The sequence below is a fragment of the Montipora capricornis genome, chromosome 12 (assembly GCF_036669925.1).
Source record: "Montipora capricornis isolate CH-2021 chromosome 12, ASM3666992v2, whole genome shotgun sequence".
NCBI lineage: Eukaryota > Metazoa > Cnidaria > Anthozoa > Scleractinia > Acroporidae > Montipora > Montipora capricornis.
In genome coordinates this window covers 22,436,484-22,454,984 of record NC_090894.1, presented here as the reverse complement: position 1 = coordinate 22,454,984, position 18,501 = coordinate 22,436,484, and the positions used below count along the sequence as shown (strand labels likewise).

General features: G+C 38.7%; 3 protein-coding genes across 3 annotated transcripts; 1 reads left to right on the top strand and 2 right to left on the bottom strand.

The window, feature by feature from the left end:
- Positions 1–1,855: 1,855 nt before the first annotated feature.
- On the bottom strand, positions 1,856–7,222 carry LOC138026649 (leucine-rich repeat protein 1-like). Its single transcript, XM_068874085.1, has 4 exons — positions 6,964–7,222; positions 5,640–5,738; positions 4,162–4,880; positions 1,856–2,473 (listed from the first exon to the last, which is right to left on the bottom strand). The coding sequence occupies exons 1-4, from the start codon at positions 7,156–7,158 to the stop codon at positions 2,224–2,226; spliced, it is 1,263 nt and encodes a 420-aa protein (XP_068730186.1). The 5' UTR covers positions 7,159–7,222; the 3' UTR covers positions 1,856–2,223.
- Positions 7,223–7,350: 128 nt separating this feature from the next.
- Positions 7,351–17,337, top strand: LOC138025949 (tubulin-folding cofactor B-like). Its single transcript, XM_068873090.1, has 6 exons — positions 7,351–7,563; positions 11,437–11,580; positions 11,721–11,820; positions 12,964–13,152; positions 14,548–14,620; positions 16,230–17,337. The coding sequence occupies exons 1-6, from the start codon at positions 7,453–7,455 to the stop codon at positions 16,348–16,350; spliced, it is 738 nt and encodes a 245-aa protein (XP_068729191.1). The 5' UTR covers positions 7,351–7,452; the 3' UTR covers positions 16,351–17,337.
- On the bottom strand, positions 16,378–18,468 carry LOC138025950 (B9 domain-containing protein 2-like). Its single transcript, XM_068873091.1, has one exon. The coding sequence runs from the start codon at positions 18,419–18,421 to the stop codon at positions 17,891–17,893; it is 531 nt and encodes a 176-aa protein (XP_068729192.1). The 5' UTR covers positions 18,422–18,468; the 3' UTR covers positions 16,378–17,890.
- Between the last annotated feature and the right edge of the window lie 33 nt (positions 18,469–18,501).

Here is an 18,501-nt window from a genome sequence, read left to right as displayed (position 1 = left end):
ATTTCAAAGACAGGCATTTGGAGTCTCCTTTAATAATGAATAAAATACATCTTTTCAAGTGGTAAAAGTGTTTCCCTTTATTCAGATTGTCATGTCATTCTTGTCCATTCAGTTGTGGATTCAGTATCGTGCGTTCAATTGAAAATTTAACGCGAGATGCCTCTTTTTTTGGAATCGTTCAGATGACTCTCGTCTTCATTTCTACGCTTGATATTAATACATTACCTGTTTTGCTGTGCTAGAGAAAAAAATTGCCTCTTTCATATGCTTTCAGGCATGTACCGTTTGCCTCAGTATTGCTGTTTCCTAAGTATGTATCGTGACTTGCATTCTTACAAGTTGGCTTACACAACGGAAACTGTCGAGATCCAAGTGCCAACTTTGTTCAAAGAGGAGAGGAGATCATTTGTAACAAGAGGCTTCAAGCTAGCCTTCACTTGTTCCTCTCGACAAGGGCCTGTGAGATCAATCACAAGGAAGAACGGATTGTTAGTCTATGCTGTTTAGTACTCTGTGATCCTCTGTATTTGTAATAAAATCCTTAGTGTGCAACTATCCTATTCAATTTCTAGAATTGAGATTATTGGAAAAGAAAACGACATGCTACTCTATGGTACAAGATACATACATACATACATACTTAATTGACCGCTCCCGATAGGGGCTTTTCAGGGCCAATGTAACACAACGAAACAACGAAACAGAACAACAACTGTTAAGAATCCCAACTGGCCAGGGGCAAACCAGTTGGCTATTTACATGCGCAGCTGAGAAGTTGAACAAGGGACTACCAGGATCAAATTCAAAGAGTGGTCAGAATTTGATCCTGGTAGCTATAGATGCGAAGGATCAATGATAATATGAAATCTGTGCATTCACGGTGATCAGCATAAAAGTTTCAAGACTGTAAATATAAAAAGGAAAATCATATTTGAAAATAAGGTAAGGCCAAATCTCAGTTTTCAGTTTCTTTTCTTGACAATTAAATTCTCCATAAGGGGTTAAAGTGGCAAAATCTTGTAATCCTGAATCAAATTCTAGAACAGTTACGCTGGGAATAATTAAACTTTTCTTATGACTCTTTTGAAAAGGCTGTTTATTTCTTGTGTTCAGCTTAAAACAAGTGGAATGGAGCCACCTTCTCATCACCATTAGAGAAATTGTTGAAACAACTTTTTAATTAATAATTAATGAGTTGGCAGACTTACCGAAACATAGTATGCATAGCTCATGTACCTCGATACAAAACCAAGAAAGTAACCCTTCTTCGTTTTTTGGACTACACTGCATCCTGACAAATTGATTTCACAGGTCATTGGGGATGGCCATTGTAAATACCCATTTTGATCGCGGACATTTTTTATTTCCAACTTTTCATCTTATTTTTTTCTCCAGTGGTGATATTTGCCTTAAAAATGTGAGAGGAGGGGTATGTTGGCACCAATGCAAAACAACACCTGCTTTGATATGATTGCAGTATTGCCTGTATTCTTTAAACCCAATTCCTATCCAAGAGGATTTCTTGATTTACCGTACCTGTTCCGGACATCCTTAAAATTGAAGAGTTGACCGAAACTGTTTCAATGGGAAAGAAAAGGTCACCAAGAGGAAGAGTTCATGCAATAGACCAGTTCGGAAAATACCATAATACTCAAAATTTCCATAAGCATTGTTTTCCAGTTTCTATTGAGACGTAAAATGGTCCCAAGAGAAAACAAAAATAGTGCTCATGCAAAATTTGGGGGGGGGAGGGTGGGAGAAACAAAGAGTATTATGGTATTTTCTGAAGTGGCCCGCCTACATTTCATAAATGTCATAAATTTGGAATCTTGTTGCTAGGGACTCTAATGTTATTGTAACATATGATCTTTATTAAGGGTTCAGAGTTATTTCAGGTGAAATGAACAAAGTACAATATTATTCTAGAGAAGGACACTTTGTCACAAGCTGATGTTACTCTCAATGGACGCTACTTTATACTTCAAAATGACCATTATAATAACATTATTTTGCTTTGATTAAAAGTAGCCTATAATCTATTGTTCATAAGCCACAAATTCAAACAAATCTTTCTCCACAGAGCCAGTTTTAATTAGAAGAAAAGGACATATCTAAATATGGCATTTTTCAACAAGGTACATCTGTTGGCTGATAGGTCTTTGAGTAAGAGTCAATAGTAGGCTCTCCTAAGCTAGTGAAATTGTTAGAACAGCCTTCAGTCAGTCATTTCCACATTCCTCTCTTATTGCTTTGTAGCCTTTGAAGACACCTTCTAGAGCACAGAAATCCCTCAGATGGAATGTGACTTTGTGTAGGACAAATGGACACCACTGTATGTGCAAGCTGATGAATGTTGAGCGGTATGATGTGATGGACGCAAGACGTAAAGCAGTAATTTCCACAAAGACATTGCTTGGCTGTGTCCAGGAAAATACATAGCGAGAGTGGGAGAAGGTCTGCAGAATATGAGCACCTAAGAAATAAAGGAAAGAAAGCTTGCTTAATTAATGGAGGGGACTGCTTAACCTACTGCACCTCAAACGTCGTAGCATGCTCCCAGTTGATGAGTAAAATCTGTCAAGTCTCACACCCAGTTAAGTCAATGGGTTAAAGGGACAGTTTCACAGTTTTGCGCATGTCCAAGCTTTATCGCTAGCAGTTGTACGGTTTCTTACTGAACCAGATGATGTTAATTAACCCACTGACTCCCAGGGGTTCCCCATTGACGAGTAAAATCGTCTGGTGTTAGACAGAGTAAAATACAAAGTCTGGCCGGTTTCGGCCGTTTGGATGTCGATGGGTTAAACACAGAGAGTATTAAAGCAAATACACTGAATGAGTAAGGCCCAAATTTGGTGGAAGACACTGCTGGTTTACACAGAAAATATCGAATTTAGTTTTGATCTGGAATTTATTGTACGGGTGGAAAATTTATTCTACGCACGAGTAATCAATTCGCATGCAGTACGTTCATAACACAAAGGAAATGATTACAAAAATAATTCCAATGAGTAATCCATTACTATGGGATTGTTTCCGTTTCCTGCATCAGTGATTTCGATTGTTTCAATAACAATGGAATTAAATGGGCTGACGTGACAGTTTGCCCATGCGCAGAGACGTGAAACTCTCCCTTTAATACAATGAACAAAATTTTTTAGTTTCAAAAGAAACTGTGGTACTGCGTCGGTGGGAGATTGGAACAGAAACTGATTTTATCAAACGAGTTGATAAAGGTCGAATAACCACCGTGAAAGATTTGGAAAGCTGACGTTTTGAGTGTTAGCCCTTTGTCGGAGCAAATGGCCTAGTTGATAGAAATTACTATCTGCTGTTATTTCAGATCAGTTTTAGCTTTTTCGATTTTATTGCAATTTTCATGAACAATGAATAACATCATCTATCACTTGTAAAATTATTAATAACTCATGAGGCATCAGCAGTAAGAAACAAAGCTGAGCTATGATCACATTGTATTCCCCTTGAAAATTGCTACAAATCAAATCTTAGTCTTATTGGTACTGAAACAAGAGGCAATCACTTCAGGAGGGCATGAAGTTCCCCACGTTTTAGTCTGTTTTTTTTCCCCTCCCTGCCTTCTCTGGGCAGCTTGGATGATATAATCTCAAAAATGTATAAAGAAAGTGCATGCAAACTTAAACATTTTTCATTCCTAAAATAAATCTCACCATCCAAAGAAAACATATATCATCGTTGTTACCTAAAATTTCACTTTTTCTGTGCTGTGCAAGCCACCTAAACTTGGCAGAACTAGCAGTAATTTGGACCCATGACCAAGATGTGAGAAGCATGGGTCTATTCTCGAGTTTATGTTACAAACTGCTTTGCAGTGGAAAATTTCTTTGAAAAACAGGAGTGCAAAGCAATTTGTGACGTAAAATCGAGAATAGACCAATGCCTCTCACATCACGGTCGTGGGTCCAAATTACTTCCAGTTTTGATAACTTTGCATGTCTTTCCAGGCAGATAAAAATCGAAATTTTAAGGTAAGAATGGCAAAAATAATATGTTTGCTTTTGGTGGGGAGATTAATATTGTGCACAAAAAATATTTGAGCTTAGGTGCACTTAAAACACTATTTTAACACTTGACCTCCTTTTATTTCCCTCTTTACCCCAAAGAAGATGCACAATATCTAACCTGTTCCTCTTGACAGCTATCCCAGCATATTCCTTTAGTGAAGGAAAAGCTAATGTGTTGATAACATTCCAACTGTTTTGATCCAGAAAGGGATTTTCAGACACATCAATTGATTCTAGTTTAAGTTTCGATAAACTGTATGGTAACACTGTGAGATGATTGTGGCTTGCAGAAAGAAATCGTAGATTTGTTAAATTTCCTATATTTGCTGGTAATGCATGAAGCTGGTTACTGTTTACTTTCAGATGAACAAGGTTCTTGAAGTTGCAGAATGATGTGGGAAAAAGTCTGATCTCATTATTGCTAAGATCTAGGACTTTCAAAGATGAAGCTACGATACCATTACACAGTGATGGTGGGAATTTCTTGATTCTGTTCCCATTTAAAATTAGTTCAGACAATGTTGATAATCTTGCCATTTTACATGGAATCTCTTTAATCTGGTTATCACAAAGGTTTAAACATAGCAAGCCTCTGATCTGTAGGATGCGTACTTCAATCCGAAGAAGTGCGCAGTTATTGATGGATAACTTCTTTAATGATGTTGGAAATGGCTTCCCTAGGGGATAGTCGCTGCGTCGTGTGATTTTCATTTCAGTTTTTGGTTTTTCAATGTCACATGCCTTTGCAGGAGTAAGACCAGACAGCTTGACATTTTGAAGTTCTTTGTCTCCAAGTTTAAGAATGGACAGAAATGACTTCAAACTGGATGGATCTGCCTGAAATATGAAAACATATATCCCTACAGCTCTAAAGTATGAAATGCAAAGAATACAGCTTAATTTTTAAGGGTAAGGAAGACAATTAACCTTTCTTTTTTAAATCATGCTCAAATGTTCAGCATATAAAATCCTCATGTTTCTATATGGGATAAACCTTTGACTTCCGATTACTGCCTGTAGTTCAGACATTTTCCTACCAGGGGACAGAAGACTTAAATGCATACTAGGCCATCGGCCTAGTATGCATTAGTCTTCTGTCCCCTTGACAAATACGTTTATTGGCCGCCAATAAACATATTTGTCAAGGTTAAGAGAGATATCCTGCCATAAATATGAGGTCAAACGGTGGCTTATTTTGCAATGACAAATATTTAATTACCTGGCAAGTAAACAGGATGATAAACTAATCATGAACGGCAGATTAGCTGATTCCAACCAGTAAGAACCTTTACAGATTTCAATAATTTTGTTCATTGAAAAAGCCTTTATCATAAATCCCTTTTCAGGCCTTCATAATCCTTTTTAGCCTTTGTCAAAATGAAACACAGTAATAAATTTAACAGCTTCCCATAAAAAGGTAAAAACGGAATGAAAAGTTCTTACTTACTCCAGACTAGTGTAATTACCGGTAGGCTTTGAAAACTTAGCCAGGCAATGTGTTGCAGAATAACAGCATTGTGACAATGCTATTATTCATTTTCTCCTTTGCCTCAGAACCATTTACGAGACAGTATAACTTCAGCAAACAGCACCTACCTTGTTAATCAAAAGGTCATGTGGGGGCTCCTTTAAACGAATTGTTGCTTTTCCCTTTTCAAGAAACTTAGAGAATACTTGCTGGAGGTTTTCTTTTACCTAAAAGACAATTGATTTTTCGCTTGTGTTTAGTCGTGTAATAGCCCACGATCTCAAGGCTCTGGGGAATAAATATAAGGATTTGTATGAATTTATTCCCCAGAGCCTTGACATGGCACCTTTTGTTTGGGACTGAATTTTAATAAATTGAAAGTGGGCTATTACCGTATGGTATCAGCAGGAGAGTGAAATGAAGCATAATACACATCAAGGAGTATGGTATCCATAAAAGAAGACACTTTTTGCAAAGAAGTTAACTTGTGTTAAACTGTGACCAATTTGTTTGACTGTTGCCCTGGGTATGGTTGAAAAATGGAACCACTTGCATTGTAGCATTCTGTGTATTTAGACTATTTGTGTCAATAATAATCAACACCATTGCCAATCAAGGTTCTACATCTACTTGGCTTGTCAGCTATTTTGATATCTACTGAATGCCCAGCTCACACTTAAGTCCTTTTCAAAATATGCACTTTCATCTGAGAGGAAACAAACAAAAAGGTTTTTTCACAAATGTTTCCATATTGTTTTTACAGTTGTTTTTCCTCAATAAAACTAGAGCATTTTCAAAAGTTTCCATTCTTGGTTTTTAAGTCTTTGTTTTTGCCACCTTTTCAGGCATTACAGGGTGTGAATGATAGGTGTTCACATCAGAAAGTATGCAGATATTTTGATTGGTTTTCATCTATGATCTATTATAGAAGACAGATGGATAGCTAATGTCATCATCAAAAACTTATAATTTTTTCTTATCATCTAAAACAAATAGATTCCTTGTAACCGTCTGTTTGTTCAGTAAAAGATCACAGAAGATGTCAAAATGTGGTAAGAGCATCAGTGACACACTCGGCTATTGTGTGCCACTTTTTTGTTCTTTCCACATTTTGACATCATCTGTGATCTATTACTCAGGCTGAACAGATGCATGGAACATAGAATCTATTTATTAAACAGATTGGATAGATCTGCGTATGCAGTCGTCCAAGTGAGGTCATATGGCCTCATAAACCTGCGCAATCCTTCCATATTTTGCATCATCCAATGATGGTCAAATCATTAGTGCAATTATAAGGACTCATGAATAAAACATTGGCTGGTGTGCACAGAGACCCAAAGTCATATCACTTAGCTTTTATTGTAGCCCTGGGAACTTGATCAGGATGGCACAAAAGATAATTTCAACATTTAATAAAGATACAATCAAGCTAGAATTCTTCCAACAAACCTTGTATTTTGTACCAGTCCTCTCCTTTGCTGTGCAAACTAAAAGAAAGACAGTCTTTGCTGCTGTCCCGTCGCTAGACTTTGTTGAGTCTTTTCGTCCGATAGCTAAAGAAGCGCGAGCTGGCTTGGTCGAGTTTCGTACGTTTGCAGAAGGAGCAAGTCGATTTAAAATCGATATTTCACAATTTAAACGCATTTCACCACAGCAGTAATAACTGAAAACTAATCTTTTTGTTTCAAAGTCACTGGAATCGTTTCGTTTTTGCCGCCATTATTTGACTAGAATCATGTGACACATTCTAGCCAATCAGTAAAACGGATTAACTTGAGCCCGCGTAATCAGAACACGCAAAAGGGTGTTCCTGGTTCCTTGGTGAGTACCTTATGTATGTTCCTTGAAATATTGTACACTGACTGAATACAGATTTACTTGAAATTTACGGCTCGAGTAAAGGTTTTTTCCTCACATTTTGCCCCAGATCAGGTACATATGGCGGGTGTTTCAACGCCTCCCGTGGTATCTGTTCAGATATCCAGTTCTATGACTTCATTTACAGCAGAGAAGAGGCTTGAAAGGGGCGAAACGATCTCCACTTTGAAGGTATTTTTTTTCCGTGCGTGAGACGGTTGAATTGTTACTTTCGTGTGTTTCTTCTGCATTGTTATTTAGACGTGGGTACTCAGTGTTTTATAAGAGCTGAATGTTCATATCGCCCCATGAACGAAGGCTGAAGATGTAACTTATATAGAGTTGATTGTTAAAAATAATTAACATTTGCAGTTGGTTATGTAAGTATGACCACAGGTAGCCCAGGCTCACTGTGTGTGCCACATAGGTAAATATAGAGAACATATGAGGCGAAGTTTAGGTCTGGAAATTTGCAAGAAAATGGAAATAAAAATCGATGAAACTTACCATGTGGTGAGCTGTTGTTGTCTTTAATACGTACACGAAGTTTCGGGAAAAATGGTCCCCGTTCACCTTCCTTCATAGTATAGTGACAAGGTAGGAGACGGAAGCCAGCGAAGGGACTCCGATCGACCCAAAACAAGCACGATTTTTTTTGTGAAAATCAAATCCAGTCGCTAAATGAACACGCCAGGCTCGTGGAACATGAATTTCTCTAAACCATGAATCCACTGAAGCATCTCCAGGTAGCAACGCGAAGCCACCAGACTCTGTAAAACTTGTAAGTTAACCTGCTAAAATGGCGTCCAGAAAGCGTTGTCCTCGCAAAGTGTCCAATTCAAAATGGCACTGAACTCGGGATGCCTGGTGATGAGGGGAATATATGTCCCCCTGGAGGGAGGGGAGTCCCAGATTGCTCAGTGAGTTTTGTTTTTAGCAATTTGGGACTCCCCTCCCTCCAGAACTTATTATACTCGTCACCAGGCGTCCAGAGTTCAGTGCCATTTTGAATTGGACACTTTGCGAGGACAACGCTTTCTGGTCGCCATTTTAGCAGGTTAACTTACAAGTTTTACGGCGTCTGGTGGCTTCGCGTTGCTACCTGGAGATTTCAGTGGATTCATGGTTTAGAGAAATTCATGTTCCACGAGCCTGGTGTGTTCATTTAGCGACTGGATTCGATTTTCACGAAAAAAATCGTGCTTGTTTTGGGTCGATCGGAGTCCCTACGCCGGCTTCTGTCTCCTACCTTGTCACTATACTATGAAGGAAGGTGAACAGGGACCATTTTTCCCGAAACTTCGTGTACGTATTAAAGACAACAACAGCTCACCACATGGTGAGTTTCATTGATTTTTATTTCTATTTTCTTGCAAATTTCCAGGCCTAAACTTTGCCTCATATGTTCTCTATACTTACCTATGTGGCACACACAGTGAGCCTGGGTTACCTGTCGTATGAAGGGGTAGTTTCTAAAGAAACTGTGGTGCTGCGTCGGTGGGGAAGTAGTATACAAAAATTTGGTTTATCAACGGAGTTGATAATGTAAATTGACCACCGTACAGAGATTCTAAAAGCTGACGTTTCGAGCGTTAGCCCTTCGTCAGAGCGAATACCTGTGGTATGACTTGTATAAGATCAAATTCTCATTTTATTTGATTGACTATTTGAGTGATAAATTGATTGATTCATCCGTATCTATGTCATTATTTGCTGTTACTTGCATACAACAAGCATATAATGAGCAAATCATTAGTGCAATTATAAGGACTCATGAATACTCATTATATGCTCGTTATATGCAAGTAACAGCAAATAATGACATAGATACGGATGAATCAATCAATCTATTAGTCAACCAGTCAATCAATTAAAATGAGAATTTGATTTTATACAAGTCATACTTACACTTAAGTTGCTCAAACCAGTTTCAACTCAAGAGCACTTGTTATTAGAAGGATTGACACTACAACACTTTATCACATAACAGCAATGTTATGGTACCACATGAAACATCAATTATTGCTGAACAGGATGCAGTCATTTTTGTGATGTAAAAAATTTACCATGGCAACAGGAAAGCCTTGCAAAAACACCCTATATTTTGGCTTTAGTTGCTCATATCCAAAAAATGAACTCGGTGACTACAATTTTTTTATTGCACAAAAGTGATCAGCAGGCCAAGGTAAAACTTTCTGCAAAGTTTAAAAATTTTCTGTGGAGCGGATTGAAAGCTACCTTAAATATTCAGTTATTTAATGTGGCTCTGAATCCGCTTCACAGAATTTTTTTAAACTTTGCAGCAAGTTTTATTCTGGCTTGCTGATTGCATTTCAGAAATAAAAAATGGGGGTCACCCAGTTCGTTTATGAGAGATGAGGGGCTAAGGCTAAAATATGAGGTAGTTTTGCAGGGCTTTCCTGTTGCCACGGTAACTTTCTATGTCACAAAAATGACCAAATCTTTTTCAGCAATAATTTTTGTTTGATATGGTACTATAACATTGTTGTTATTTAAAGGATAAACTGTTGTATTGTCAATCCTTCTAATAACAAGGTCTCTTGAAAGTGTTGAAACTGGTTTGGGTCTCCTTTACCTTAATTGAGCACTCCCCGTAGGGGCTTTTCAGGGCCAATGAAACAATGAATGAAACCACAGAACAGATCAACAGCATCATCATCATCATCATCAATCCAATTTTGATCCAGGTTTATTCCCATAGACGGGAGTGGCCGGATTTACCCTACTTTGGCAGCAACCTCTCTAACTCCCACTCTCCATCTTGCTCGATTCATGGCATCCGTTTTCTCCAATCCAACACTCTTGCTCTCCTTTTCCATGTCTCACTCCCATATAACATTGCCAATCTTACGTAACTCTGATAAACCATTCCTTTCATCTTCAGCGAGAACCTTTTTGAGTTAAGCAACTCTCCTTATTCCCTGAACTTCACCTAGCCAATTCTTGCTCTTGCTGTCACAGCTGCCTCACAACCACCACTTGCATTCACCCTATCCCCCAAATAACAGAAACCTCTCACCGTTTCCACGTCTTCACACAACTCCTCCACCAGTTCCACTAATCCATCAACTTGCTTCTTGCATCTGCCACACACAAAATCTCTCCTCAACTTCGGGGTCACCCTCTTTACTTTCATGCATCTGCCATGGATCCATTTCCCACATTTCACACACAACACTGAATTTGCCATTACTCGCTTCCCACAAATACCACATGGATCTAACTTACTCACAGACATTTCACCTTCTGCCCCACTCACTACCACTTTGTTCTTCCCGAGGTTCACCTTCAGCCCCTTGCTCTCGAATGCCTCCTTCCATTTCCAGAACTTCTCCCTCAGTCCCTCCGTCGTTTCACTTGTCAACACCAAGTCATCTGCGTACAACAGCTCACTCATCAAACTATTTCGCACACTCTCCGTAACCACGTCAACCACGATCGCAAAAACCAACGGCGACAACACGGATTCCTGGTGCACACCAACTTTCACCTCAAACTCCTCGGACAACTCTAGCCCAACTCTGACTCTTGTCTTTGCACATTCATACAGACTCATCACTGCTCTCACCATTACCTCTGGTATACCTCTCTTCCTCATTGCCCACTCCAATACCTTCCTTGGGACCCTGTCAAATGCCTTCTCCAGGTCAACGAAGCACATATACAACTGTTGAGAATCCCAACTGGCCAGAGGCAAACCAGTTGGCATAATTTACAGTCAAGAAGCTGAACCAGGGACTGCCAGGATCAAATTCAAAGTGTGTTCAGAACAGGTCTTGAATCCAGGATCTCTGGATCTCAGTGCAAGCGCCCTAACCACTGGGCCACACTATCTCACAGAGCGTAAGGACAAGAAAGATTTGTGAAGTGTCTTGAGCATTAGCTCTTTGTCAAAACAAATTCCCTTTGACTAACGCAAAAAAAAAACAAGTTTTTCATACTGATGCAGCACGTTGTTAAAAACTGACCCCTTCAATTATTATTATTATTAGTCTCTCTCTTCGTCACCTAGAAGTTACTCTGTTTTCCATCTGTTTATTGCAGGGAAGACTGGAACTAATAACAGGATGCTCAGCATTGACGATGGAGGTTCAGTTATTGGACAGAGATGGAAAACTTTTATGCATCCTCAACAATGACAGTGCCTTCCTGGGCGCTTATCCCGTTGAAGATAACATGAGACTTCATGTATGCTTGTTTTTTCAGTTCGTCAATTTCAGTTATTTTATTCGATGTTCTAACTCAAATATATTAGATGGGATACTGTCTTGTTGAATAAGCAATATGGGGAAAACCCTTTAAGTTATACATTTTCTTTGCCCATCCAGGTAGTTGATAAAGATCCTACGAAAAAGGTAGGAGAGTTTGAGGATGTATCAGCGGTAGAAAAATATGAAATGACAACAGAAGACTACGCAAAAAGAACTGGTTAGTTTTAAACTCTACTTCTCTGTCTTCAGAAAGACTTTTCTTTCAACTGGCACAGTGGGTTTAATGCTCAAAGAATTAACAAATCGAAAGTGGTTCAGCATTGTCTTACTCAACAACGATATGTGTCATCATAGTGGTCAAAATGTTGTGCGGCTCATGAGTCCACAAGAAATTTTGACCACTGTGATGACAAGTATCATTGTCGATAAGAGTACAGACAATACTGAACCTCTTTTGATTTGTTTAATTTACCACAATATTCAACGCCAAAGAAAGTGTTTATTTCAGGGTGTGACCAAAATCATGACACAAAGAAAGAGCAAGCGTTGTCTATAACGTTCTCGCAATGTGATTGGTTTATTTCCCAAAATGAGCGTTGCTGATTGGCTATTACATTTTGTAACAAATTGACGCTAGCAGTATTGTCTAGACGCTTATCGACAACGGCAAATGAGCCAATCAGGTTGCGAGATTACAAGCAATTGTGGTAAAAAGCTAATTTTAACACTGAATCCAGTGAAATTGTGATTATGTGGTCAATAATTTGAATATTGCATACAAATTGACAAATGCATAAATAGGTTATAGAGTGTGATACAGAAGTTGAGATGGAAACACAGTGATGGGGTAATTTTGTTGAGCATATAATGAGGCACAGTCAGGAAGGATCCCGTGGTGCTTGTCTGAATTTAAAACATCTCGTGCCAGTGCTTTGTCAATGTCTCGCGTTGCTGTGACCATTGCTGTTGGAAATTTAAAGAAAGGATGTAACTTGTTTGTCGTGATTTCACTTTAAGTGCGGTCGCTACATTTTAGGCCATGACTTGCTTGTCGGAATTTACCCTGGCAGAGCCTCTATAATAAATAAAAAATTGTTTAAATTTTCTCCTGCATTTAGGTCAATTGTGATGTTTTGAAACAAACGACAGCTTGTGCAATTCTTAGATCTTTCAAAACATCATTCATGCCCATAAAACACAAAATGCACTTGTCTTTATACGATTTTCTTTACTCACAGAGATTAAATGAAACAATCTCCTTTTAACATTTTTAGAAAGTAAATTACGCAGAAGTGTTGCTTTGCATTATTGATGACTTTTCTTACTGTTCTCTTTCTTGATTTTGTTTACGAACATGCAGATTCTGTAAGAGCTTTCATGCAAAGAAATAAGATGGGTCAATTTAAAGAAGAAACCCCAGAAGAAATACAGCAAAAGAAAGAGAGAGCTCAAATGGAAGAAGATGCTGCCAAAGCAATCACTGTCGGGTTAAGGTGCGAGGTTACAGTTGGGAATGCTGCTCCCAGGAGGGGTGTAGTTATGTATGTAGGTAAGATATCTTCACTCACTCTATCTTATTGTAAAGTGATCTGTAGTAACAGAAAGTGTGGCCCAGTGGTCAGGGCACTTTCTTTGAGATTTGAAGATCCTGGGTTCATGACCCATTCTTGTCACTTGGTGAGTTTGATCCTGGTAGTCCTTGGTTCAACTTCTTGGCTGCAAAGCTGGTTTGCCACCGCTCAGTTGGGATTCTTACATGTAATAGTTGTTGTTGTTCTGTTGTGTCGTTTCATTGCTCCTGAAAAGCCCCCGAGGGGAGCAGCCAACTAAGTGTTTATGCCATTGAAAAACCTAAGACATCCTACACGTCTAAGATTGATGCTTGAGTACTCCTGTAATTGAGGGACTCGTGAAGACTCTTAAGGTAAAGAGAGACACTCAGAAGAAAAATGTGAGCTTGTAACAGTTATTATCACTCTCATCTCTGTATTGTCATAAATGGTGGGAACCCAGGAGTTGTATCATAATTAAGTGAAGTACGATTGTCTGCAAAGTCTTCAAGGACAATGACATGCAGACTTAACTGACAGTCCACCAGTAATGTCATGACTTAGTTGACCAATCTCATCAATGACCAGTCAAGTGAGTGATTAAACCATCTACTGATGTTACAAAAAATCACTTGACTCGGAAGATGACTTCCACTCAGGTCGTTGAAACCTCAGTCAATGTCATCCAAAACAGTCCTTCTCAGGGCTAGTCACTCACCCAATTATCATACAGCTCTTAATTGTGTGTATTGTCTTAGAAGCTTGATGCTCCAAATAATGACTGCAAACAAGACTTGTAATACTATGCCTTGAAAGAAATTTTGAAATTATGGGTAGTAGTTTTGTTGACAATAAAGTTGACAGTTACTTGTGAAAATACATTGTTCGTGGTTAGTCTTACGAAGCTCGTTTTATCCCGACCAAGGGACTTATCAGAGACCTTTCTGCTTTGCAAACTTGTTGGGCATCACGCCCAAAGTCGCGTTCACTAACAAAATTATGACAGCAATCTCGCCTTATATCGCATAAGGATTCCAGACCGCACAAATTCACGACTGGAAATTGACAATAAAGTTGACAGTTATTTGTGAAAATACATTGTTCGTGGTTGGTCTTACGAAGCTCGTTTCATCCCGACCAAGGGATTCATCAGAGACCTTTCGGCTTGGCAAACTTGTTGGGAATCATGCCCGTCTGTTAATATGAAGTCAGTCCTGTCCAAAGTCTCTCCTATCCTCCCACTGTTACTCAAAATTCCTCTGAACTTTTGTCTGTTTGAATCAAAGGCTATGGAAATTTCTCTTTCAGCTGATGATATTAGCCACCTTCTGGCACTTGGCAACATCCCTGCAGCACTTCATTACTTTAAAAGCTAGGATAATTTTCTCTTTCAGGGAAGACAGACTTTAAGCCAGGCTGGTGGGTGGGTGTCAAGTACGATGAACCAGTTGGAAAGAATGATGGAAGGTACATCTAAATATAGGGATCAATATTACTCCATAATAATTACAGGGCGCGACGAAAGTGCTGTCCGATAGCCCGGGGCTAGTGGAATGATTTGTCGGGCTAGCGTTTTCTCATCGTAGCTTGCCCAATGGGCAAGCACCGTTGGTTCCTCTTTTCTGATTATAAATTGAGCTTTTATATCAAAAAGTGTGTAGCAGAAAGCTCCTGAGAGAAAAATGTTATGAGGCCAAATTATTGTAGCGTGACAACATTTTGCACCGCGTCTGTAAATAACGTCATGACTTTTTCTGCATACATGAGCGACCAAAATATATTTTATAAACAATTTAATTTCGGGCTAGCTCCTCAGACCTTCGGGATAGTAACCTCAAGTAACAGCTTGCCCAAAGGGCAACCTCATCTTTTCATTTTCGTCTCACCCTGAATTAGTAAGTGTATTCCACATTTGGGTTGATTTTTTCCTCACTTATGATTGGCAAAGAGAATTAACCCATTGACTCCTGAACCCCCACTGACAAGTGAAATCGTCTGGCGTTAGACAGAGTGAGATCTATTAAGTGTTATTCCCGGGGGTCAGTGCCTAAGACAATACATGTCTCTACATCCACAGTCTCAAAAAATGTCTCCTTTCACATTTTCCCTCCTCTGGATGAGACTTGTAGATTTTACTCTATCTAGCACCAGAAAATTTTACCTGTCAGTGGGGAAGGGTTCTAGCCTGTGAAGGCAGACATATTTCTGGTGGTCATTTTGAAATATGTCTGTATGCTAGAGGGGTTCAGGCAGGGTGAAAGCGTTAAGGTCTGAAGTCAATGTCCTGTGGTTCAGAGCGCTTTGAAAGGAGAACACAGGACAATGGGTTGTTTGATGCTGACATGACAATATATCAAGGACTATTCCATTCATTACATTGGGCTCAACCTCAAACCACGTTTGGGACAAGTATAACTAAGATCCAAGGCTGTCCTGCTTGCATATATACCTTAAATCATTTATTTGCCAGACACCTCTTGTCAGTTCAATGACAACAGTAACAAGAATGAAATAAAAAACAGATGACAATGGATTTTGCATAAGAATTCAAAACTTGTACATTACCGCAATCGCAAAGGAAGGCAGTTTTTGATTAGTGATACAACCCTAAATAGGCCCATTTTTGAAATATATTCAGCTTGATAGTGAGGCAGTGAGGACAAGAACAATAGAGTCATATTGGAATGAATGTGAAAAATATTTGCATGTCTTACAATTTTTTTTGTCTTTGTCCTCCAAGCCTCTCTTTCAAGCTGAATTTTAATATATGGAAAAAGGCCTATTTTCAAAACCATCTTTGTTTGAAAAGGCCTTAAAAGAATATGTCTGCTGCTGGTCAACTCCTTTATTTCTGAAGCATTTTATCACTGTTGCTTTCTCAAAATGTCACATAGGTATAAGTTTTGGAAATTCAAAAAAGGCCTTCACCATTTTTGAAGTGCTAATGTGCTTGTTAAATAGATCATTGGTTGACTTTTTTTTAAAGACCAATCAATAATTTGCCACACCCTCAAAAAAATCAATAATTACTTAAAGCATGGATCAAAGGTGATAAATTTCTGAACATCCCTTTCAGTGTTGCAGGGAAAAGGTACTTTTCATGTCCAGCAAAATACGGAGGATTCATTAAACCCAAGGATGTTGCTGTAGGAGATTTTCCAGAAGAAGACCTGGGATTTGAGGATGATGAAATGTGAAATTATTTAGTAATGGAACATACTGTAACATTCAAGATAATTTATTAGTGCTCCTCAGAAGCTATTTCTTCCAGTTTTCAGTCTTGGAAAGAAATGTGGATTACTCTGGGAATGTACAGTAATAGTAAAGGAAGTTCATTTTAATTAGCATCCCTACTTCAAATTTGATCATCAGAACATTCAAATGAGTGATAATCAAAAAGTGTTACTCTTTTGAAATCAAGTTTGTATTATAATATGCTGCTTGATTGTATCATGATAAACAAACTGTATCGCAAATGTTAGATGTTCAAATTTATATGAATTATGAAGTTCAGATAGCTGTTAGGAACTAAAAGTACTGTCTTTTAACTTTTATGCACTGAAAGCAGGAACAGTGTGCCCTGAAAACGTTTTAGCGGTTGCAAAAAAATATAATGCAATTTAATACATTGCTTTTTGTGAAATAAAGACCAACTACAATGTACTGTACAAAGAGATTAGTACCTGGAATTGTTCATAAATACTGTACTGGGTGATGGCTGTGCGCAACTCAACATCCTTTAATTTTCACAATAAATTAAGCGACAGTAAGCTTATGCCACCTCAAAGGAAAGCATCACAAGGAGAGGATATCTGTACATAATGGGAAATAGCAAAACAGCAGTTTAAAAAAAAACCCTAAAATTAGTGACTGAAGAGATTGCCCAACATGACAAATTTCAGTGACGGTTAAAATGAAACTTTTTTTTTTCATAATTAAAAATGGCAAAGGAAGATCATTACTCGAAGTTTGAAGGACATATTGTTAATTTACGGCCTGAGTGATATCATTGATCTTGATGCAGTCAATGCTGCAGGGGAAGCTTATGAGCATCATGCTGACATCGCTTGACATTTAGTAATAAATTATTTAAAAATACAAGTTACTCTCACATGAAAAATTATCCATAGGATTTGCGTGGTTGACAGCAGTTGTAGGACATCTCAGAATTAAAACATTAAATGCATTTTCAGCCTGTGTGCTTGCTGAGTGAAATTTTAGAGAGATTGGTTGGATATTTTCTCCTTTAGGCAAACATAATTGTGATTCAACAGGCTTTTGTATGTAGGGAGGTTGTGGAAAAATCAATTCCTAGTTCTTGATCTTTCCTTTAGAGATTATTTCCAAACATTTATCTTTCTTCAAATCAATAATTAAAAGCTTGAATGAAGACTGCCATGGTAGGAACATAATAGGTCATTGTATCCATTTGCTATTGCCATGGCAACTTGGTAAATGAAACTATGGTGTCTCCTTTTGAGCTGAAGTGACTCCATTTTGACAACAATATTGCTGGTCCAGCAAATGCAGCCTGCACTCCTTATTGGGGCTGTTCGAAGTCAGCATGATTAGCCATTTATCCCCCATGAGTGCCACTCAAAGATTTGACTTTGGCTAATGCTAGATGCTTCTATGGTGATGTTTTTAGTCTAAATATTGCCAAAACCAAAAGGTTTCCATAGCAAATAAACCTGGATTAGAAAATTGCAAACCATAAGACCAAAGAAGCATTCACTTCTAGCATTCCACTCCAAACTTGTCAAAGTTTCTTGTTATGACCCCCAGCTGCAGGTGCACTGTTCCCATGGCAACTGTCCTGAGTTTATATCTGTCTGCCCCAGTATAAATAGCATCTGAAGTTTTTAGCTGAGGTGCTCCGCCAATAAACCAACTTCGAAGCTGTTCAAATTTTCCTGAGCTAACCGGCCTCCACGTCACGCAATCGACGTTGTGAGTCCCAGGCGAGGTGGGAACGTGACAATATCCATAGCCAAAAATTTCGTTCCTACCGTAGGAATCCTGATGCCACACTTGAAAGTGAAATTTAGGCCACCCTTTGAGCCCTCTGGTGGCGAAATGCAAGTCTATCGGATGACACCACCTCGCACACTCCTCATTTTGGGGATTGTCAACTTGTGTTTGTCCTTCCTTCTGCCCCGCCAATAATTTCCACAAGCCGTCGATATGTACGGACCATTTACAGTATAAGTTATGCGAGGGAAATCCACTGGCGCCGATGATTTCGCCGACAACGTGTACTTCGGCCATAACGGGAAAAAAGTCAACACTATTTTTAAACGCAAAAAAATCCAAACATGGCGGGTCTCATTGTGAGCATGCGCAGAGCG